Below are 24,287 nucleotides of genomic sequence, written 5' to 3' on the forward strand. Positions count from 1 at the left end.
TTTTTCTGTCTTTTGAACACTTCTATGTGTTTATGTGAATTCATTATGCAATTAGTATTTTAACATGATTTACCTGTTAACTAGTGTCACACACGTGTGATTAGGAGGCAGTCAAAAAGCCTAAAGGTGAGTGAAATATCATGAGATGAAGGGTTGTCACGTGGTACTTACCAAAATCTCTTCTCTCCACAGAAAAACTTAAGAAAAGTAATGAACTTTATTTCTGGGTTTCAAAATGGCTGTCATGATGTCACTTCCGGCAATACAAGATGACGTCACTTCCAGCCCTCTCAAATGACTTCACTTCCGGTTTCACCAACGACGTTGTTTCCTTCTCATGCTTTCAGCATCAACTCCTGCCAACCATTTCCTGTTCCCATAATACCCACCTGTATATAAACGCCATTTTGTTCTATAAACCTTGTCAAATGTTACCTATCTGGACTTTTGATCATTTATTTTGCTACTTTGTCCGCAGGACAATATACAGACCAGGGTTCGCTTCCCGGGTCCTCCCTGTGTGGAGTTTGCATGTTCTCCCCGTGTCTGCGTGGGTTTCCTCCGGGCGCTCCGGTTTCCTCCCACAGTCCAAAGACATGCAGGTTAGGTGGATTGGCGATTCTAAATTGGCCCTAGTGTGTGCTTGGTGTGTGGGTGTGTTTGTGTGTGTCCTGCGGTGGGTTGGCACCCTGCCCGGGATTGGTTCCTGCCTTGTGCCCTGTGATGGCTGGGATTGGCTCCAGCAGACCCCCGTGACCCTGTGTTCGGATTCAGCGGGTTGGAAAATGAATGGATGGATGGAAAATATACAGGGACGGTCCCCAACTCTTTATTTTGTGGAGTTTCTTCTTTCTTGATATAATTTCCACACTAGTTATACTGTATCTTTCTGAGTTTGCACACAGTAAAGAGCGCAACACAAATTAAACTGAATTGATTTCCCTCTTTGTTTTCTAAGCACATTAAATTAAATGAGTTTGAAAGTAATTATTCAGGTTCATTAATTCCTAATGCATTGCCACTTTTCTTGAGTATTCACATTAAATAATTAGTGTTTTTCACCCAATACACTGTAATCCATTTTTTAATGATTTTCCATGGATTAAATGCATACATTTTTAAATCTACTGCAGGGGACGGAGTGAATCCTATCAGCACATGGTGCAACACAGGAATTGATCCTGGACAGTTCACAAGTCTATCTTGCATACTTCCATATTGACACTTACACTGGGCCAATTTGAAACCCCCATTTTAGCTAACACACACATCTGTAGTGTTGAGTATCCTAAGGAAAAGATATATGGATATGGCAATACAACATGGTGGAATTCAAACTTAGGATGATGGATCCAAGAGGTAGCAGCACTGACCGCTAAGCCACTGTGCTGTCTGATCCCATCAATTAGACATAAGCAATAAGGTGCAGCCAATGAGGAGTGAACAAAAGTGGCTCAGGTTAAACTTCGGAGTTGTAACATATCTAGTTACAGTCATATGAAAAAGTTTGGAACCCCCTCTCAGCCTGCATAATAATTGAGTCTCCTTTCAACATAAAAGATAACAGTGGTCTGTCTTTCATTTCCTAGGAGTACTGCGGTGTTTTCTGAACAAAGATTTTCAGTGACGCAGTATTTAGTTCTATGAAATTAGATCAAATGTGAAAAACTGGCTGTGCACAAATGTGGGTCCCCTTGTCATTGTGCTGATTTGAATGCCTGTCACTGCTCAATGCTGATTGGTTGGATGATGAGTTCATTAAACCTTGAACTTCATAGACAGGTGTGTCCATCATGAGATATAAAGGTATTTAAGGTGGTCCATCGCAAGTTGTGCTTCCTTCCCTTTGACTCTCCTCTGAAGAGTGACATCATGGGATCCTCAAAGCAACTCTCCAAAGATCTGAAAACAAAGATTGTTGAGTCTCCTGGTTTAGGGAAAGGCTACAAAAAGCCATCTCAGAGGTTTAAACTGTCAGTTTCAGTAACTGTAAGGAATGGAATCAGGAAATGGAAGGCCACAGGCACAGTTGCTGTTAAACCCAGCAGGTCTGGCAGGCCAAGAAAAATACAGGAGCAGCATATGGACAGGATTGTGAGAATAGTGACAGACAAGCCACAGATCACCTCCAAAGACCTGCAAGAACATCTCACTGCAGATGGTGTATCTGTACATCGTTCTACAATTCAGGGCAATTTGCACAAAGAACATCTGTATGGCAGGGTGATGAGAAAGAAGCCCTTTCTGCACTCGTGCCACAAACAGAGTCACTTGTTGTATGCCAATGCTCATTTAGACAAGCCAGATTCATTTTGGAACAAAGTGCTTTGGACTGATGAGACACAAATGGAGTTATTTGGTCAGAACAAAAAGCGCTTTGCATGGCGGAAGAAGAACACCACAGTCCAAGACAAACACCTGCTACCTACTGTCAAATGTGGTGGAGGTTCCATCATGCTGTGGGGCTGTGTGGCTAGTTCAGGGACTGGGGCCCTTGTTAAATTCAAGGGTCAGATGAATTCAACCCAATATCAACAAATTCTTCAGGATAATGTTCAAGCGTCAGTCACAAAGTTGCAGTTACACATGCAGGGGTTGGATATTCCAACAAGAGAATGACCCAAAACACAGTTGGAAATCTACAAAGGCATTCATGTAGAGGGAGAAGTACAATGTTCTGGAATGGCCGTCACAGTCCACTGACTTGAATATCATCGCAAATCTATGGGATGATTTGAAGCAGGCTGTCCATCAAATTGAACTGAACTGGAAAGATTTGGTATGAAGAATGGTGAACAAGACCTTCATCCAGAATCAGACACTCATCACAGGCTATAGGAGGACAGCGTCTAGAGGACAAAAGGAGGCTCAACTAAGCATTGATGTCATATCTCTGTTGGGGTGCCCACATTTATGCACCTGTCTAATTTTGTTATGAGGCAAATTTTCTGTTAATTCAATAAACTTAATGTCATTGCTGAAATCCTACTGTTTCCATAAGGCATGTCAGATATTAAAAGGAAGTTGCTCAGCCAATGATAAACCAAAATCCAAAGAATTAAGAGGGGTTCCCAAACATTTTCATATGACTGTATACTTTATTACATTGTACAATGCACATGACAATAAATGTGTCTTGACTTGTACTATAAACTAGAAAATAAATTGCAAATAACTTTGAAAGGGGCCAAGCTGCATGTCAAAAGATTAACAGTTAAAGGACAAACCTACCCAAAAACAATATTTTGTTTAAATGTTATTAAACCCATTTACAGTGATGGCAGAGAAAAAAAATAATCTCATGTTTTCATGCAGAAAGGAGGAAAGAAAGTTTATGATTCAACAGACGCTGTAGGGGGGCCAATGCGGTATAACAGCAAACAATATCAAAACATTCTTGAAAAAATCTCACGTTACTTCCATCCATCCATTTTCCAACCCGCTGAATCCAAACACAGGGTCACGGGGGTCCACTGGAGCCAATCCCAGGGCACAAGGCAGGAACCAATCCCGGGCAAGGCGCCAACCCACCACAGGACACACACTAGGGCCAATTTAGAATCGTCAATCCACCTAACCTGCATGTCTTTGGACTGTGGGAGGAAACCCACGCAGACACGGGGAGAACATGCAAACTCCACGCAGGGAGGACCCGGGAAGCGAACACCCAGGTCTCCAGCAGCACTACCCACTGCGCCACCACGCCGCCTATCTCACGTTACTTATGTTGTATAATCCATGTGTAAAGTCAACCAGTCTCTTTCTTACAATGTCCAAAACATGTATTTTTACTGAAATATTTTTAAATAAACCGCTTCCAGACAGTGCTCTCATGAACGAGGAATGAATGTTTGACCACCTGGCCCCTCTTTCATTGGTCAAAGCCTTTAAATGTCTCACAGTATACGTTGTACAATGTTGGTATCATGTGAAGCACCTTGTTAGCCAATGAGTAGGATTTTACTGTGTACTGTATAGGCCCCCTAAATCATAAACTTTCTTTCCTCCTTTTTGCATGAAAACACGACATTAAATTTTTTTCTGGGGCATCATTATAAAGCACATGGGATAAATAACATTTAAGGAAAATTTTATAATAATAATAATTCTTTGCATTTATATAGCGCTTTTCTCACTACTCAAAGCGCTCAGCGATTGCAGGTTTAGGGCCTAACAGAGCAGAGTCCCTTTTGGCATTTACGGGATTCGAACCGGCAACCTTCCGATTGCCAATGCAGATCCCTAGCCTCAGAGCCACCACTCCGCACCCTAACCCTAACTCTAAATATTGTTTTTGAGTGGGGTACTCCTTTAAGAACATCTATGCCATATTGTTTGGAATTTGACCCAAACAGGGACATTTTATCCATCCATCCATTATCCAACCCGCTATATTCTAACTACAGGGTCACGGGGGTCTGCTGGAGCCAATCCCAGCCAACACAGGGCGCAAGGCAGGAAACAAACCCCGAGCAGGGCGCCAACCCACCACAGGGGACATTTTATAGTATATTTTATACCATCTCCCAGTGTGACATTAGTGTTGTACTTGAATAATCTTCATTGATGTTAGCTGTATGCTGGTGTAGGAACTGCACAAAAATAACTGATTTTAAAGGAACTTTTAAAAAAGCACAAACACTGACACCTGCCATTCTCAGCCTGATCACTGAGAGAAGATGATGAAGTAGAGTTGTGTCAGTTTTGAGTCAGCTCTATATACAGTTTGTGTGTCCTGTGCATGTGACCTTTGTGGCAGTTATTTCAAACAAATGAGACCAGAAATGTCTTGGGCCTCTAACTCCATACAGCCTATATGTCTGAAATGTCAGTCAGTCATTTTCCAACCTAACACAGGGTCACGAAGGTCTGCTGGAGCCAATCCCAGCCAACACATGGCGCAAGTCAGGAACAAATCCCCAGGCAGGGCGCCAGCCCACCGCAGGGCACACACACCCATACACCAAGCACACACTAGGGACAATTTAGGATCACCAATGCACCTAACCTGCATGTCTTTGGACTGTGGGAGGAAACCCACGCATACACGGGGAGAACATGCAAACTCCACACAGGGAAGTGAACCCAGCTCTCCTTACTGTGAGGCAGCAGCGCTACGCCTGCACCACCGTGCCATCCAAGTCTGAAATGCTTTCATGAAAAATTAATTTAGACAGGATTCTCTGGGTGACTTAAACAAATGCTTTAACATGATATTAGACAAATTGAATGAAATTATTTATTATACTATACTTAATAGAATATACCCCAAGGGCATACAAGCCATTTTCGCAAAAGACAGGGATAATAAATTGATCTTTAACCAGAGGAAATCATGAAAGACAACTTTGACACATAAGCGGTATAAACCTTAAACTCTTAATGATGTCTTGCGATTTTTGCCCTTTAAGCTAAGAAGCCAGTATCTGATTTGAACCATTGCACCTCTTGGCTGCCACACTTTACTTCACTGCTTCCCTAATTATAGAACAGATATCAATGAGTGGAAACTCCAGGAATTGATTTACTACCAGCATGACCTTGATTGTGTCAATCACCTGTTCCAGTAAACGTTTCCAGATATTTTCTGCATTTCTCCAAGTGCAGCTAGGAGTAATGAAGACTTTCCACAGCCCACCTGCCCAACAATCATTGTAAGCTGACCTGCAAGACCAAGAGAAAAAAGAAGAAAATATCAGAAGTCTCATTTACAACACAGCAGGGGTTCTCATACTCAAGCCTGGGGCCCCCTAGTGTTGCTGCTTTTCATTACCATCAGTTTCACAATCAGTCAGTCATTTTCTTTCTTACAGATGACATTTCATTAGCTGGTCTTTCTATCTCTTCTCTTACGTGGCATTCTGAAAAGCACAGCAGTGTGATTTTTACATCATTTATAAGACATTTAGATATATTTGCATTTTTGCTGTAGCTTTACATGCTTAACTCTCGTTTGTTGTTTTCCTATTAAAATGCCTTTTTCTGTGTAGTTTGCTCCCTTAGTTGCATCCTAATACTGTACTTTATGGAGTACTGCACCCTCCATAAATCCATCTGCTGACACCAGCATAGGAGAGAGTTTATCCCCACCCACAGCAGCCCAGGTAAGCAGAGAGCTGAGGAGACTTCATGCCAGCAAAGCAGTGGGTCCAGATGGAGTATCGCCATGACTGCTGAAGGCCTCTGCGTTGGAGCTGGGGATAGTCCCGAGGATTTGGAAAACATCTTGCATTACCCCAGTCCCAAAGGTATCACGTCCTAGTGAGCTGAATGACTTCCGACCTTTCGCTCTGACGTCACATGTGATGAAGACCATGGAGCAGCTGCTGCTTCACCACCTGAGGCCACAGGTCTGCCACGCCCTCGAGAATGAAGTGGATAGGACAGGTGAGCTTTGTTGGGCTGAATGGCCTGTTCTCGTATAGATTGTTCTAATATTACATAAAATGTGGTAAGTCTGTGTCATATTTGTACATATCAGAGGTGCTTTGACAAGCAGATGGTCACTTTATCAGTGTAGTTTGTCAAACTGTCGTTAAATAACCCAGAAACAGCGTTGTGGCTTAACAATGAAGCTATGAAGGGAGAGTTTGGTCCTCAATTTAGAAGCTCAATCCTGTTTAAAGGTGCTTCTCTTTTGTGCATGAGAAGATTTTCCTAAATTGTGTCTGGGATGCTGTGAATGTATATCTGACATTTAGATTATGCAACACAAGTAACTTGGGATGATTTTCATGGACATTTGCACAATTTGCTGTTGTTTAGCACTGCATCATGCAGACTCACTGATCTGACAGAGTATGCCGCACAATTCCTGGTCCAGGTTTTGGTCTTGTCACACCTTGAATATCACAACTTGATTCCAGAAAGAGATACCTGCCTGTACTATTAAGCCACAGCAGATGAATCAAAATGCAGTGGGCACATCCAGCTGAAACTGGCGTATGTCACTCCACTTTTCAGGTCATCACACTGACTCCCTGTAGCAGCACAAATTAAGTTCAGATCCTTGATGATCGCCTACAGTAGTCAATGAGTCAGTCACTTTGTATATGGAGGCACTCGTGAGGTCCTCTGCTCCTTCTTGCCTACTCAGCTCTGTTGGTGAACAGCATCTGGTGATGCCACCTCTGTGTGACATCAAATCTCGAGCCAGGCACTTTTCATGTTTAGCTCTTAGCTAGAGGAACAGGCTGCCCACCTCCGTCTGACCTACTGACTCCCTCAGGGTGTTTAAGATGCGTTTGAAGACTCTTCTGTTCTCTGTCTAATTCATAAAAGGTTTTGATAGGTTCTTGTAACTAAGATAAGATTAACTACTCAAATGGTATTCTGTTTGGTTTAAAGCTCAACTTGTGATGACCAACTTTGTCACCTTGTCATGTAACACTTATTTCCAAACAGTCCCCCAGATGGGCATTTACTCGATTATGATGACCTGTTTTGCAAGTCTGTTTGAATAAAAGCTAAGCAAATAAATAGGAATGTTCTTAGCCGAAGTCCCTTTGATTGGGAAACTGTGTTATGTCTGTACTCCATTAAAATATGTGATTAAAGTTATTCACTGCAAACAACATGAGGTAAGTAACAGACACAAAAAAAATGTAATTTTTGGGTAGGGTAATCTTATAAACCTGGGACGTTCTTAGGCATACGTGAACTAAGCATCCGCGTAGGGCCCTGACTTACAATATATTTTTTTTTTTTGTTGTTGGGCTGTGGGCCTTGGGCCCCTGTCATGCCCCTGGCACTGAAGCCATCTGTGCCAGGCCCTTACGTCGTGTGTCTCGATACCCTCCTCATCCTAAATTTTACCGTTCTGAGTCGAATTCGGAGGGGAAGGATAGGAGCAGGGGGCAGCAGGCATGGAATCTGGGGCATGGCTTTGGGACAGGGAATGTATAAATAGCGATCGCTCCATCTGGATAAATCATTGCACAACGTGTATCAGTGATGGATGGTGTGTTCTGAGACTATCATATATTATTATTTGGATTATTAGTTAAATGTAAAGCTAATACATCACATAGGCCCTACATCCTAATCCTCATTCCTCCAGGTCCCGGTATTAGCTAATCCCTACCAAACTTGGTTTGGTCTTTATTTGTCGGTTCCTGTAAATACTTGGTACTGGTAGGCTATTTTGATTTTCTGCTTACAGGAACAGTTTACCGCTTACAGTTTAGTTATCCACTCCGTACGTGTCTATTCTGGTCGACGTAGTCCACGGGTATGAACTGAGATAAAGTGTACATTTACTTACTGAGTTACTCGATCGGTACTGTGTAGGAATAATGTCAGGAACGAAACGAAGCTATGAATCCGGGTGTACTAAAAGGAAGAAAAGAGCAGCTCAAGAAGCTTTTACTGCTCCACTAAAAGGAGCTTTGTTGAACTTTGTTGAGAGGTCTAGTACAACCGCAAGTAGAAACGCGCCATCCCAAAACTTTGCCAAATGCACTATAGCAAAAGTTAATTTTAGAGATTCGTTTCGGATTCATTCGGAGAGATCCCCATAAAATCATGAAATATCCCTATATTATCGGCCTTTACCAGATCCAGAACAAAATCAATATTTTACCACTCTGCATACACACAAGCGTACATGTAGGCCTACTGGTCATCTAAGGCCTTTTCCGGGGTTCTATTCAATAAGGGCGTGCACAAAAAGGCGAGCTTCAAAAGGGCGACCTCAATTGGGCGCAGCGAATAAAGGCAAACGCAACAAAATTATTACAGAAAATTTATTAGATAAAGGCAATGATTGAACGTATAAAAAGGCAAAAGCAAGAATATTAAAACATTCGCTCAATTGAGGTCGCCCTTTTGAAGCTCACTTTTTTTTGCGCGCCCTTATTGAAGGATACCCTTTTCCAGACGTTTTATTAGAACACCTTCCTGAGCTCCAGGGGGGCTCCGCTCCCCTCCATCCAGGGCCTGCACATTTCTGAACTGCGTAAGGGCTCCCAAACTGCTGAGAACTGCCCTGTTTTAAACTGTGTGTATAGCAAGTGAAAACTATTTAGATAGATAGATCGATAGATAGATAGAATTTAGTATAGTAGGCAGGATTAGATAGATAGATAGATAGATAGATAGATAGATAGATAGATAGATAGATAGATAGATAGATAGATAGATAGATAGATAGATAGATAGATAGAATTTAGTATAGTAGGCAGGATTAGATAGATAGATAGATAGATAGATAGATAGATAGATAGATAGATAGATAGATAGATAGATAGATAGATAGATAGATAGATAGATAGATAGATAGATAGATAGATAATTTTAATTTTAAAATGACCTTTATTAACAATTATAACACAATTGCAGTCAAATTAACAGCCAACATTCAAAAACATTTAAAAGTAAAGTTTTCCTACTCAGACTTTAGTACCAGACATTCATTTTCCATGGAACATAAAACATCATTTACAGCCCAGATTTCTCTAAATACATCTAATTGATTAATTAGTTTAAAATATGCAAATTCAATCTTCACTCTCCTTTGAAGGAGGACCTTAAACATTAATAGAGCGTCAGTGGTTTTCAGATCTTTATCTCTATTTCTTCTTGTTTTTAAAGTTGCCATCTTGGCCTGGCCTAACAAAAAAATGTAAAGTAAACATTCTCTTTTACGAATTCTCGACACCGACATTCCAAAAATATAAATGAGTTCATTAAATACAATTCCCAAATTCAACAACAATAAAGCAAGGAAAGTCAGCAATGGTTGTAATCTGGTACAATACAGGAATAAATGATAAATTGTTTCTTTCTGAAAGCAAAATGGACACTGATCTGTTGCACTGGCACCAATGGTTTTTAAGAATGAATTGGTAGCTAGTGCTACATGTAGAATCCTCCACTGCAGGTCCCCAACTCTTTTCTCAATGGGAGGTTTATATAAAGTCCTCCATGCTGGAGATGTCGTGTCATGCAGACACAGAGTGTTCCTCCAGAGGGTATCAGTCATTTCCTTCAAATGTATAAAATGGGACACTTTAAGACACCAGTCATACAATTCTTTTTTTGACAAATCTTGAAACAAAATTCCATTTATGTGATTAATTTTTAAAATTGAGTTTTTAGGCCTGATAAAATCTTTTACATTTGGTTTAATTGTAATGTCACATTCAGGAGGTTCCGCCTCTTTTATGCGATCACCAGAGAAAAACTCCTCACACAGGGGACCTGCACCCAATTGCACTAAAGAGACTTGTAGTTTGTTAATAATCGACCCCCCAAAGCGGACAGACCTAATCCCGAGCTCATGTGCCACAGCTGCCTCAGACTTCCACTGGTTGCTGACCGGATCAATAAAGTCAGCTACTTTAGTAAAGCCTTTGCTCATAAGCAGGGAGTTCAAACTAACCGAGTCAAACTCCAAGGTTGGATTCCATACTACTGGTTCTTCAAGTAACCAGAAGACTGATTCCAGATTAATTTCCACTCTGCTTGCTTTAGTATGCCAAATTAATAACATATTGCGGTAAAAAACGGGCAGCACAGACAGTGCCAATTGCTTGACGTCAATGAAAAGGAGTTGCAAATCAAAATTAAGATTACCAACCCTATGAAAAAAAGCGAACGCCAAACTCCTCCACAGTAAAGGCTGAGGGGCGTACAAAAGACGCTGTAAATATGTCAGCCTAAAAGCTTCAATTCTGCACAGAATGTCCACCAAGCCCTGACCACCTTCATCCACAGGCAGATGTACCGCACTGTGTTTAATCCAATGAATTTTGTCCCAAAAAAAATCCAGCAAAATTCTCTGAATTTCTTTTAATAGCCAAAGTGGAGGATCTGCACACCTAAATTTATGCCAAAGCATTGAAGCAATTAAATTATTAATAATCAGCACTCTACCCCTAAAAGAGAGCTTGGCGACCACCCATTTCCATTTCTTCAGTCTCCCCTGAATTTGATCAGTTAAGCCCTCCCAGTTATCAGCTGTGGCTCCAGACTTCCCAATGTAAATTCCCAGATGTTTAAACACCTTAGAATTCCATGTTAAACCACTTGGGAGGCTTGGGGGAGGACAGTCCCACTTGCCCATCAGAAAGGCGTTACATTTGGACCAGTTGACCCTGGCAGATGACACCGTTTGAAACACCTGTAAACAGTCCTGCAGCAGGACAACATCATTAGGTTCAGTGATGACAACTGCAACATCGTCAGCATATGCGACCACCTTAAAGGATGCAGTGGGACACACAGGCAATGACAGGCCATGAAGTAATTGGCGAAGTCTGTGGAGCAGGGGCTCTATGGACAGCGAGTATAACATACCAGAGAGTGCACACCCCTGACGAATGCCCCTTGTAACAGAAAATGGGGCTCCCAATCCTCCATTAATTTTTAAAACACTAAACACATTTGTGTACATTAATTTAATATAACCTAGAAAGGTCTCACCAAAACCAAACCTCTCTAGAACTTTAAATAAATACTGGTGGTCTACCCAGTCAAATACCTTTTCTTGATCCAATGAGATAAGACCCGCCTTAAACCCAAGAATCTCAGATGCAGATACCAAATCCCGCACAAAGAAAATGTTATCAAAAATACATCGTTCAGGGACACAGTATGACTGATCGAAAGCCACCAAGCAGTTCATAACAGTCCTCAGACGAAGAGCCAACGCTTTGGAAAAGATTTTGTAGTCCGAGCATAGTAGGCTGATTGGTCTCCAGTTCTTAATGTTGCAAAGATCCCCTTTTTTTGGCAAAAGAGTCAAAACAGCTCTCTGACAACTCACAGGAAGTTCTTTATCCCTGATGCTCTCCACGAACACAGTCAGGAAGTCCTTATCCATGACATCCCAAAAGGACTTGTAGAATTCGACGGGAAGTCCATCAATCCCAGGGACTTTGTTCTGATTTAGACTCCCAAGAGCACTAGTGAGTTCCTCCAGCGATAGTGGCAGGTCGAGTACTTCCTTAGTGGATGGAGTCAACTGTGGTAAGTCATCAAAGAAAAATTCTGTGCTTGAAGACAAGTCCACGGTTTCTGCAGAGAATAAGTCTTTGTAAAATTTTAAGGCAAATTCCCTGATCTCCTCGGTCTCCGTCATTTCAGTCCCATCTGCAGTTTTCAGACAGTGAATGATTTTTGCCTGAGCAACCTTTTTCTCCAAAGAAAAGAAAAACTGCGTAGGGGCGTCTATGTGAGAAATATTCTGGAATCTCCCCCGGACAATGGCGCCCTTCACCTGTTCATCCAGCAGGGATCTCAGAGAATCCTTTATGTCTTGTAGGGACTCGATCAAAATGGCATCAAAACCGGTTTCCAGTTTGGCTTGAATTAGCCCAATGTCCTCTTCCAGTTCTTTAATGGCCATGGTGACCTTTCTAGAAGAATGTTCAGAATAAAACTGGCAAAACAGTTTAATTTGGACCTTGGAGACGTCCCACCATTGTTTCAGAGATGAGAATTCACTTTTGCTGAGTCTCCATTTATTCCAAAAGAGACAAAAGTGTTGAAGAAATAGAGAGTCTTTAAGGAGTTTAGAATTAAAGTGCCAGAAAGATTTAAAATTACTTTCAGACCCCAAAGAAAAACGAGTGAGAGCTAAACCATGGTCTGAAAACCCTGTGGGCAGAAGGCAAGAGCCCAAAATGAGGTTCAAATTGTGCTGTAAAGTATAAATTCTGTCCAGCCGTGCCATAGATAACATGCCACTGGAGGCCTTGAGCCACGTGTACTGTCTCGCCGTCGGGTTCAACTCCCTCCACACATCCACAAGTTCTTGTTGATGAAGGACCGACTGCAACACCTTGACTGACCCCGGGTGAGGCTCAGTGCCATTCCTGTCCATCACTGCATTTTCAGTGCAATTAAAATCACCAGCTAAGAACACGACATCCTCTGAACTGCACTCAGCGAGTACGTCTTTTAACAAAAGAAAAAAAGAAACTCTCTCTTTGCCCTCATTTGGAGCGTAGACATTTATAAAAATAATGTTTTTCCCCGGAATATGAACAACAACCTTCATGAGACGGCCTTTAACTTGCTCAAGACAGTCTATGGACTCTGGGAGAAATGCTTTACTGAAGAGCACTGCCACCCCTGCGCTGGCACTGGAGCCGTGGCTCAGAAACGTCATGCCACTCCAGTCCCTCTGCCACTCCGACTCATTCATTGGGTCAGTGTGAGTTTCTTGAAGACAAATCACATCAAGTTTTTTATGTTCTAAATATTGAAAAAGTACGTCTCTCTGTGAGGAGTCTCTGCAGCCGTTAACGTTCAAAGAGCCCAAAGAGAGAACAGGCATTAGAAAGAATAGAAATGGAGCAGCAATGACAACAAGAACTTTAACTAATGAAGCAAAGAGGAGCTGGTGTGGAGCCATTATGTGCTGGAGGTGAGAGACTTTCTAACTTTGCTGATAACATTCTTTAAACGATTAAATTCTTTTCTTTCCATTCCCAAAGGAACAGCATTACGCATAACACGCTTGGCTGAAACCAAAAAAAGTTCCAGGTCAGGAAAATGTTCTACAACATCCAAGAAAATCCAGAAAGCTCAGAATGCTTTCAGTGCTGTACTCCGTTTTTCCAAGAGTACCAGTTAAATTGTCACTTGACATGCAAGAGTCACTGTCCTCACCACCCTGCTGACTCTCCTCACACTCTGGGCTAATTGTCACCTCTCTGGTATTTAAAAAGCGACTTTTTAAAGATACGTCAGCCACCTCTGTCAGGTTCATTTTGTTACTTCTCTTTGCACCTACTCCACCGTCTGAGGTTTCTTTCCTCTTTCTGGGGAGTGTCGTCCATTCTTCTGCAACAGTCATTTCCTCAACAATTCCAGCTTTTTCTTCCCTAACTGCACTACCTGAAGTGGTGCCTGGTTCAGTTTCTGCCACAGCTTTGAGATTCAAGAGAGGGCGAGCAGCTTCACTGTGGACTGTGGACTCAGGACTGGCCTCGGCCCGCTCATCCACCTTAGATGGTTCACAGGCAGTAGTAGCAGCAGCATTCATACTTTCAATGTCATTCACCTTAGTTGGTGACGTTTCTCTGATAAGCTGCATAACCTCGGCCTCAGCTGGACTCTTTTCTTCAGCCTGCTGTATATTCAAATTAGAGGACTTCAACTCGGCCTCAGCCAATCCGTCCACTTCAGGCATTTTTGTCTCAGCTTTCTTTATTTCACTCCTTTCAACTGTGGAGCTACAACTAGATATCTGATTTTCAGAACTTCCTGGAGTCAAGCTAAGAATACCTGTGGCTACCTCACAGATAACAATCTGCTGATCTTCAGCATCGGAGTCAGAGTCCTCAGACTCATCCTCTACATCTGACTCCCTCACTACATGTATGTTACCTCCCATAGAATAACTTCCATCAGTTCTCTTACAATCAACTGCTTTGTGCCCTGCACGGCCACATTTAAAACATTTCATTGATTCAGAAGATATAAACACAATATAATCACATCCATCAACTTTGAATTTCAGAGCAACATCTAACTCATTGTCACCTCTGTTGAGGAGCATAAAAACCTGTCTCCTAAATGAAACCACATGCTTTAATTCGGGCTGTTTACACCCCAAAGGAATCAAAGTAATATCAGAAATAATCTCACTATACCTGCTCAATTCATTATGCAACAGTTCATTCTTCAAGAAAGGAGGAACATTAGAGATTATAATCCTCTTTGCAGGAGTTGAAAGTGGCAAAACAGAAATGAGGGTTCCATTAATAACTAGGCCTTCCTGGACCAGTTGGTGAACTAAGGCCTCCTCATTTAGAAATACCACAACTGCCTTATTCATTCGTGAAGCAGAAATAATGTTTTTACATCCAATTATTTTTCCAATTTCAGTAACACACTTCTCTACTGAAACTACTGGATCAACAATCAACTTGATGCCATTTCTTCTGCTAAGGTTTTCAAAGCCATGTGGCAAAAGGCCTGGCTGTATCCCTCGGGACACAACCATTCTAGCCACTTCTTTTTAAAAAAATACTATATAAACTTGAAATAGTAACTATATACAAATAACACAGCTAAAAATTAAGAGAAATGACTAGAAAAAAAAGAATAAAACAAAAAAAAGAAAAAGAAAAAGAAAAGCTACACTCACTCTCCTGCTAGCACAAAGGCCACTCTCACTCCAGAGCAAAGCAATCGACACACAGAGTAACAGTAAGACAGGATGGATAGATAGATAGATAGATAGATAGATAGATAGATAGATAGATAGATAGATAGATAGATGTGAAAGGCACTATATAATAGATAGATAGATAGATAGATAGATAGATAGATAGATAGATAGATAGATAGATAGATAGATAGATAGATAGATAGATAGATAGATAGATAGATAGATAGATAGATAGATAGATAGATACTTTATTAATCCCAAGGGGAAATTTAGCTCTTCAATCTCCATGCATGGCCAAGTCATCACAATCCAGACTATTGACTAATACATTTTCCACACTCCACCACACTGAGATACAGTATATGGCTTCACTGTTAGGCAAGCGCACACACACACACACACACACACACACACACACACACGCACATGCACACACTCATTTGCCCCAAGACACTAATAACCCATTATCTCTCTCTGTCTTATCTCTTAGTTGGTGTCCAGTGGAATAAACAAACTTTACGACTTACCATGAGGAATCCGGATATCAATGTTGGACAATGTTGGGGATCCATCAGGAGTCCAGGTGAAATAGCCATTAGTGATCTGTTGAATTACAAGAAATGACACATTGAGTTGAATTGTGAGTGACAGGCCCTGGTTTAGTGGAAGGCGCCATTCACTGGGACTGTGACATGCAGGAGAACAGCAGGTGGAGGAACACGGACAATGGGCTCGGCACAGCTGTTAGGTGAAAAACATTTGGGCTCAGCAGCCAAATGTGTTAATTTCAACCCCAAAACATGAAACTTGCTCACAGTGTAATGATAGCAGTTAACAGAGCTATCTCCTTGAGGCACGTCCTGATTTGGCAGAACCTTGTATTCCTGCGAGATAAATAAATATGACTCATAAGAACGGAAGACAGTAAGAGCATAGAACAGCCATATGGGAAAGAGCATCCCTGATAACAACCTCACGTCTCTTCACGCCGGCAGTGCTCAAACACAATTCATTACAGACCAGAACAGGAATCAATGCGTGCTAAAGTGGACATTCAAGCTCCTGTGCTGTGAGGACAGAAGTATAACAATGTAAAGGTTCAAACAGGATCAGTTGACATCGTGTGGCATTGCGTCACAGTGTTCTTATAGTTGTTTACTGTATGTCCCCTTCCTTCTTGAATTAAAACACTAAGCAGAAATAAATAAAAGAGCAACAACTGGAGCTCAGCTGAATGCTGCCATTCATGGTTGACATGACTCAATGACTTCATCAGGAAGAGGAACACATTTCCATAATACACTTGCAATTTAAAAAAACAAACGATCAACTAGCTACAGAAAAGATAAAGACACCAGCATCTGCCATCACTTCAGTACTGGAGATTACAAATCTTGCTGACAACAGGAGAATTTTAAAGCCAAGACTGCACCACATGTTCTGCAGAATTAACACAACAGCTGCATTGATACATTTTGAATCCTGAATTGTGATTCAAGCAAAGTCATGTGTCCCCAAAGAAATGTAGTCAAATGACAAGTTCCATTTATATCCACTTTAACCAACTAAATACAAAGTAGATGTCCATTAGAAGTTCGACTACACACAGTCACCACACACTATGGCACCGTTTCTCAACTTTTAAGTATTTGCGACCCGAGTTTTCATAACAGTTTTAATCGTGCCCCCCCTAAGTTTTTTTGAAAGGAGCCCACTAATACCAATTTGTTCTTTTTTAATTAATGATATATCATAGATGCATATTTTATTATACCTACTTAACTTTTATCGACATTTATCTAACTCTATATTTATTTTTCTAGTATCAGAATGTAGTTTAAGTTCATTTGTTTTGGTTTCAATAGATGGAGTTTTCATATTTTCGATTCTTGTTTTCTTTTTTTCACATCTTCGCGCCCCCCTATTTGTTACTTCACGCCCCCCTAGGGGGGCCCACCCCACAGTTTGAGAACCACTGCACTATGGACACATTAGTAACGATCAGGATCTCCTGGAGGTAAGGCTTAGGATATGAACCAGGGTCTTCTATGGCTTAGGCCAGAAACTCTACAATAGGGAACAGTGTGAGCAGGTTTGGGTCAAGTCTTGACTGGATTGTTCTGCTTCACAAACTTCTTCACAGAGTTCTGACTCACGACTGCACAGCCACGCACAACACCAACCACATCACCAAGTTTGCGGATGATACGACGGTGCTGGGACTGATAAGCAGGGATGATGAAAGAACATACATAGATGAGGTGGAAAGGCTGTCCGCATGGTGTGAAGACAACAACCCATCTTTCAATGTCGACAGGACAAAAGAGATAACCGTGGATTTCAGAAAATCACGTCCTGCCCACATCCCACTCAGCATCAACGGTTTAGATGTGGAGACTGTTAGGAGTACCAAGTTCCTCGGTGTGCACATAACTGAGGAACTTACGTGGACACATAACACCTCATCACTAATCAAGAAAGCCCAGCAGAGACTACACTTCCTGAGGCGGTTGAAGCGAGCAAGTCTTCCCCCTTCCATCCTCACCATGTTCTACAGAGGCACCATTGAGAGTGTTCTGACCAGCTGTATCACTGTCTGGTATGGCAACTGCAACATATCCGACCGCAAGAGCCTGCAAAGGATAGTGAAGACAGCAGTGAACATTATTGGGGCGCCTCTCCCTTCACTACAGGACATATTTTACAAACGCAGTGTCCGCAAGGCCTGCAGTATTGTGCAGGACCCCTTACACCCCTCACATGGACTTTTCACACTTCTGTCATCCAAGAGAAGATACTGCAGCATCAAAGCCAGATCTGCCAGGCCAGAGTTTTTACCCCCAAGCTGTTAGACTCCTTAACACCAGGCTGCTCCCTGGGACCTTCCACACGGCCTCAACCACCTCGACAAACAGAACTTTTATACATGTGAGCCCCTGTCCTGCAAAGACGAGTGTGCAGGTAGGAAATAACTGAAAATCTCCTACTGGCCTTTAAGGATTTTGACACTCTTGATATCCTTCTGCTGTGAAACATTCTGACCTGTCATTGCTTACACGTCTTAAACAACTATTATCATACACTGATCATTTCTGTATTATCTATATCTATTATTTATTTATTATATTACATATCTTATACATCGATATTGCTGCTACTTCTTTGTCTTGTCTTTGTACAATGTCTTATCTTGTTTGTGTTTTAATTTTAATTCTATTTTTAAATTATTATTTGCACGTCATGTTGTTACACTGTGGACCCTGAGCTTTGCAATTTCGTCTATCTGTATACTTGTATATGGTTGAGATCACAATAAAGTTCACTTTGACTTGACTTTTGACTTTGACAAAGAGACAGTGGCACCTTTTTAATAAGAAAGGACAAGGAGAAAAGATGCAGTCAGAAAAATGTGCTAAGGTCGTAACCAGGTATTCAGATAAACCAGTGCCTCTCAAACTGTTGGCCAGCTTCCCCATACAGGGGATCCATCCATCCATTTTTCTACCGCTTATCTGAGGTCGGGTCGCAGGGGCAACAGCCTAAGCAGGGAAGCCCAGACCTCCCTCTCATCCCAGCCACCTCCTCCAGCTCCTTTGGGAGGACCCCGAGGCGTTCCCAGGCCAGCTGGGAGATATAACCCCTCCTGGGTCTGCCCCGTGGCCTTCTCCCAGTGGGACATGCCCAGAACACACCCCCCCCCCTAGGGAGGCGTTCAGGGGGCACCCTGACCAGATGCCCGAACCACCTCAACTGACTGCTCTCAATGCGGAGGAGCAGTGACTCTACTCCGAGTCTCTCCTGGATAGCTGAACTCCTCACCCTATCTCTAAGAGAAAGTCCAGCCACCCTGCGGAGAAAACTCATTTCAGCCGCTTGTATCCGCGATCTTGCTCTTTCGGTCACTACCCAAAGCTCGTGGCCATAGGTGAGGGTAGGAACGTTGATCGACTGGTAAATCGACAGCCTCGCCTTTTGGCTCAGCTCTCTCTTCACCACGACGGGGAGGGGAGAGGTTGTGAAATAAATGGTTTGATATTAAAATTCTGGGAGCTGAAAGTGATGGTTTTGAGCAGGGATCCTCAATCACGGTCCTGGAGGGCCGCAGTGGCAGCAGGTTTTTGCTCCAACCCAATTGCTTAATAAGAAGCCCTTACTGCTCAAGTGACACTTCTGTTTCACTTTAGTTGTCTCGTTTGTTAAGATTTTGAACCCTTATTGCTTATTTTAGTCTTAGACAGCTGTATTCTTGGTTTTAAATGCTCCTAATTAGCAATAACATGCAAATGACAAAAGAGCAGTTCTCCATTTAGCTTGTTGCCATTTACACCTGTGTGCATTTATCAGGCACTATTGGTTTTAATTAAATACTTGGAAGGAAAGTGAAGAGAAAAAAGTGAAGGACTGAGAAGTACTCATCCATTTTAGCCATCAAATCATTTGGGAAGAAAATCTAGATTATGAGAATTACCTGACATAGTAGAGTTAAAGCACTAACCGGCCATGAAATTAAATTATTGGCAAGAATTGCTTTCTAATTAAGCAACTGGGTTAGAACAAAAACCTACAGCCACTGCGGCCCTCCAGGACTGGGATTGAGGACCCCTGGTCTTCTTGAGGGATATGAGGACATTGAGTTCATAGAAGAATAGAACAAGCTACCCTTTCATCTGATTTCCCAGTAGCGTTGCCTCTTTTCCTCTCTGCGATGCCCTCACTTTTTCATAGAGGAAAGCGCCCTTTAGCGTTTCAGCTGGCTAAAAGCAGAGCTTAGTCTCAGTGAATCAAAGTGTTTAAAAACCTATTTGGACAGGACCAAAGGTGAATGGACACTACCAACAGATATTTAGTATAATTTTGTTTTCCTTTAAGTTTAATTTACTGGGAAGGGGGATGTGAAGATCTTGGAATAAAATAGTTTCAGAAGCACTTGTAGCAGTGCTACTTAAATGGACTACAAATCCCAGTAGCCCTAGTAGTACTTTGCCATTGGACAGCTTCAGGTGTTGCTGCAAGGGTTGCTTATGGGCGTAAGATTTGGCGCAGACTTTAAAGGTGATTCAATGTTGGATTACAAACACAGGTACCCAAACATTACAGTTTTCTGGATTTGCGGTTGTGTTGTCATGTGCGTGCGCGTAGGAGACAGTTTAAGGGCTCTGGTAACGGTAATTCTCTGCCATTCCAGGAGTTGACACCCTGTGATAACGCCTTCTCTTTTCTGCACTCTTCAGGCCAAAAGATTGATGGCTTTTCCACTACCAATGTCACTTTGGGTGTCCATCCGCAAGGACCCACCTCTTCCTGCCGGAAATCAACATAAGTGGAAGCTCTGCTAATTTAAGGAGTCAAAAAGAGACTCCTTTTGGAAAAGATTACTCACATTTATTCTCTTTATCAACTGCAATTATATGGGGTTTGCTAACGGGTGCCCCAACACATCTTATTGTCTCTATTTTGTTATTATAGTGTCCTGCACCAGGCGTTTGCGTGGTCAGGTCTGAGTTGGTAAATGTCTTTGGAGCACTCCCAGCGTCTGCACGTGCATCCCATCACAGTAGAACAAATCTTTAGTATTATACAGAAAGCTGTTCACTTGGGGCTTCTGTTCATTCATCACCTTCAATTGGCTTCTGTAACAGGAACTGTCAGCAAAATAGGGTAGAATTACCGTGTTTTTTTTATTTATTTTTTAATATTCTTTTTTACATAATATATTTTTACTACTTTACTATAAATTCATTTGTACCACTCATTTACATGACTTTAAGTATGAGAGTGAGCCTTGACCCGGCTGCCCGAAATACATGACACAAATCACATTTTCAGGGCAGTGTGAATCTAAGTGTCTTGCTACCTCTATACAGTTGTCCCTTGCCATATCGCAGTTCACCTATTGTGGCTTCACTGTATCGCAGGTTTTTTAAATATATATTTATATACATATATATATATATATACTATTGGCTGATGGATGGGAGGTGACCAACCAGAGCACTCTGTTCTGTATCCTGGGCACTGATTGGCTCAGTGACCGTAGGAGTCTGTTCGCTCTTTGCTTCGTTCATTGCAGTTCGTAAATACAATCGAGAGTGGCATGTCAGTTTATAAAAACCTTCTCGCTCAGAAGCAAAAGCAGTGCCAGCAACGCCCCATAACTATGTTCATCACTCGGATGAAGAGATCAGTTACGCCTACGCCTTTAGCGAAAACAGGAGTCACTGACGAGGGCGAAGATACTGCACCACCTGATGGAGCGCCTGATAAAGTGGTGCCTTTTAGAAGAGCTGTAATGCTCTTCTTGGCTGTGCAGTACATTCATCTCATCCAGTGGCGTAGCATAGTGGGGGCGGCCCGCCCCGGGCGGCACTTTTAGGGGGCGGCAAAATTTCACAATAAATAATAATAATATCTTGTAAAAATTTGAACCATACCTAAATAAGGGGGCGGCGGAATTTTCCTCTGCCTCGGGCGGCTGACACCCACGCTACGCTACTGTTCTCATCATCATCAGTGCTGCACAGCTAATCATCATCTTCATTATTCAAGTTGTAGTACACTTCACTGGTGAGTACCCATATAGAATTTTATATATTGTTAAAATTACGTATGTTTAAGAGTGTAGAAAGTGTTTAAGAGCATAGGAAGTGTTTATAAGAGTGTAGGAAAGGTTTACAAAGCCTTACAATATATATATAAATAATAAAATAAATATAAGGTCGCTACTTCGCGGTTTTCACATATCACGAGGGGGCTCTGGAACGTAACCCCCGTGATAGGTGAGGGATGACTTTACACTGAAATTGACCAATGGCCAAACTGTAAACCAATGAACCAAAAATCAAGAACCTTAAACCACTGCTAAGCTTTAATATGGGAGAAATATGCAAAAAATATTCTTGATATCCGATACTCACATGATCCAGGAAAGCACATATCAACCTTTATACAGTCGGGCTGATGGCATCAGTCGTCATGCACAATAGCAGCCATCATTGCTATAGCTCTAAAGTGGCAGCAGCACAATCAAAATGGCATTGTGAAATTAAACAAAAATAAATAAATTTAGAAAAAAGGAAACTTATACCCTGAGAAATTAAAAAATGACCTACTGCACACTTTATCCAAAACCCACAAAAAAATTAAGGAATAACATCCATCATAACAGTTGTCTAGTAGAGCTGCACATTACAGAATGGCCTCTGCTGAACAGCAGGTAGATGAGGCCACCACACTGCGGTGGTAATTCAACTGAGAGCGAGGGCTTCCCTCTGATGCTCTCCCGAAGCTTACCTGTGGACCATATGGCAGCAAATTCAGGTTTTCATCTTGAAAGATCCCAAAGATTCTCCCCAGTAAGACTTTTGCCAGTTTTACAAATGTGGCACAAAAAGTCAAGGGGCTACTTTTCGCCAGTAAGTGTGACAAAGCAGAGATCTGTGCTTTCACAGTTTATCGGCACAGTTGCACGTGCTTGAAAGTGACAGATTCCTGAAACATACAGATGTACAAAGTGGGCACACCTCAACTGTGCTTCTTCACTTTAACTGCTCTCTCCATGAAGGTCACATAAATAATTTAAAATGTGCAGTCAGGCCTTCTTTATTTCATCTGCCTTTTTTCACATCACATATCAGCCCAAAGAGCACAAATTCTGGAGCAACAGATTCATGATATTGTTGAAATGAAAATACTGCGTTCAGTTCTGAGGATTCACTCTTTAGTCAGTGCTGTCTGTCATCATTAAAAGCTGTCTTGTTTTCACCAAAGGCTTACATGGTCCATACTGTATGAGCAGACAGCGGACTCTGCAGAAAGTCTAAACAAGAGGACCCTGTATCAGCGTGTCATCGGAAGTGATTTTGTTAACAGATTACCTTGACATGCAATCCCACCAGGGGAGACAGAGTGAAAATAAAGTGCCTGAATAAAGAAGTGCTCACTCTTTATACCTTGATACATTCTTCATCATCTTTAGCTGCCTCATTGTTCCTCTCTCTTGGTGGGCTGTAGCTGTTCCAATCTTCTCTAGTAGGACGCTTACGATTAACCACTTTGAGAGGCTGTGAGAGATCAAGAAAAGTTCAAGGTATGGCACAGGTGTCAAGACATGACTGATGACAGCTGGACGGGGCATACTCACCAACGCTTGGTATTTGTTGTGGTTAGCAAGGGGCATCTGCACAGGAACTTTCTGGTCAGGATCCTCACCAATCTCTTCACTAGAGAAGAACTCACTGAGCTTCTGTACACTGTGTGAAAAGAAAAGAAAAAGCTGAAGGTCTTTATGGAGTTTGTTGAAATACCCGACAGAGAGTAGCATTTATTTAGAAAGCTGGAGGACTCACTTGGCTAACCGTCTTCAGAGGTGGCCTAAACTGACTCAGACAAGTGTACAGTATGTAGTGGCAAAATGAAATAAGATAGCAGTGACTTGAGAAAGAACTTGACCACTGTAGCTAGAGAAGTGATTAGTGTAGAGAAATACACATATGAGGCCAACTACTTAAAGTAGCTTTTTATATGGGATCTCTCAGCATATTATAGACTTGTGTTAATGAGAAAAGTGCTATATAAATGCAAAGAATTATTATTATTATTAATACAGTAAGTGTCACAAGTCTTCATTCTACAACAGACAGAGTGCAGTCAAATTCATCTTGATTCTCTTTCAATTAGTTCTAAAAGAGGTGATAGATAGATAGATAGATAGATAGATAGATAGATAGATAGATAGATAGATAGATAGATAGATAGATAGATAGATAGATAGATAGATAGATAGATGTGAAAGGCACTGTATGATAGATAGATAATTTTAATTTTAAACAGACCTTTATTAACAATTATAACACAATTGCAGTCAAATTAACAGTCAAAATTCAACAACATTTAAAAGCAAAGTTTTCCTACTCATACTTTAGTACCAGATATTCATTTTCCATGGAACATAAAACATCATTTACAGCCCAGATTTCACTAAATATATCAAATTGATTAATTAGTTTAAAATATGCAAATTCAATCTTCAATCTCCTTTGAAGGAGCATCTTAAACATTAATAGAGCATCGGTGGTTTTCAGATCTTTATCTCTATTTCTTCTTGTTTTTAAAGTTGCCATCTTGGCCTGGCCTAACAAAAATTGCAAAGTAAACATTCTCTTTT

The 24,287-nt window shown here is 41.6% G+C and overlaps 1 protein-coding gene across 4 annotated transcripts in view; it reads right to left on the minus strand.

Moving 5' to 3' along the window:
- Positions 1-24,287, minus strand: part of abcc8 (ATP-binding cassette, sub-family C (CFTR/MRP), member 8) — a 380,635-nt gene that overhangs the window by 124,602 nt on the left and 231,746 nt on the right. For 3 of the 4 annotated variants that reach the window (XM_051923356.1, XM_051923355.1, XM_051923357.1), the window contains exons 14-18: positions 23,265-23,373; positions 23,074-23,184; positions 15,940-16,008; positions 15,652-15,727; positions 5,559-5,664 (exon numbers count right to left, since the gene is read on the minus strand). In XM_051923356.1, the coding sequence (XP_051779316.1) occupies positions 5,559-5,664; positions 15,652-15,727; positions 15,940-16,008; positions 23,074-23,184; positions 23,265-23,373 (471 nt within the window). The remainder of the gene's footprint in view (positions 1-5,558; positions 5,665-15,651; positions 15,728-15,939; positions 16,009-23,073; positions 23,185-23,264; positions 23,374-24,287) is intronic. The other variant, XM_028796118.2, reaches the window with a different exon arrangement.

The sequence above is a fragment of the Erpetoichthys calabaricus genome, chromosome 2 (assembly GCF_900747795.2).
Source record: "Erpetoichthys calabaricus chromosome 2, fErpCal1.3, whole genome shotgun sequence".
Lineage (NCBI taxonomy): Eukaryota > Metazoa > Chordata > Cladistia > Polypteriformes > Polypteridae > Erpetoichthys > Erpetoichthys calabaricus.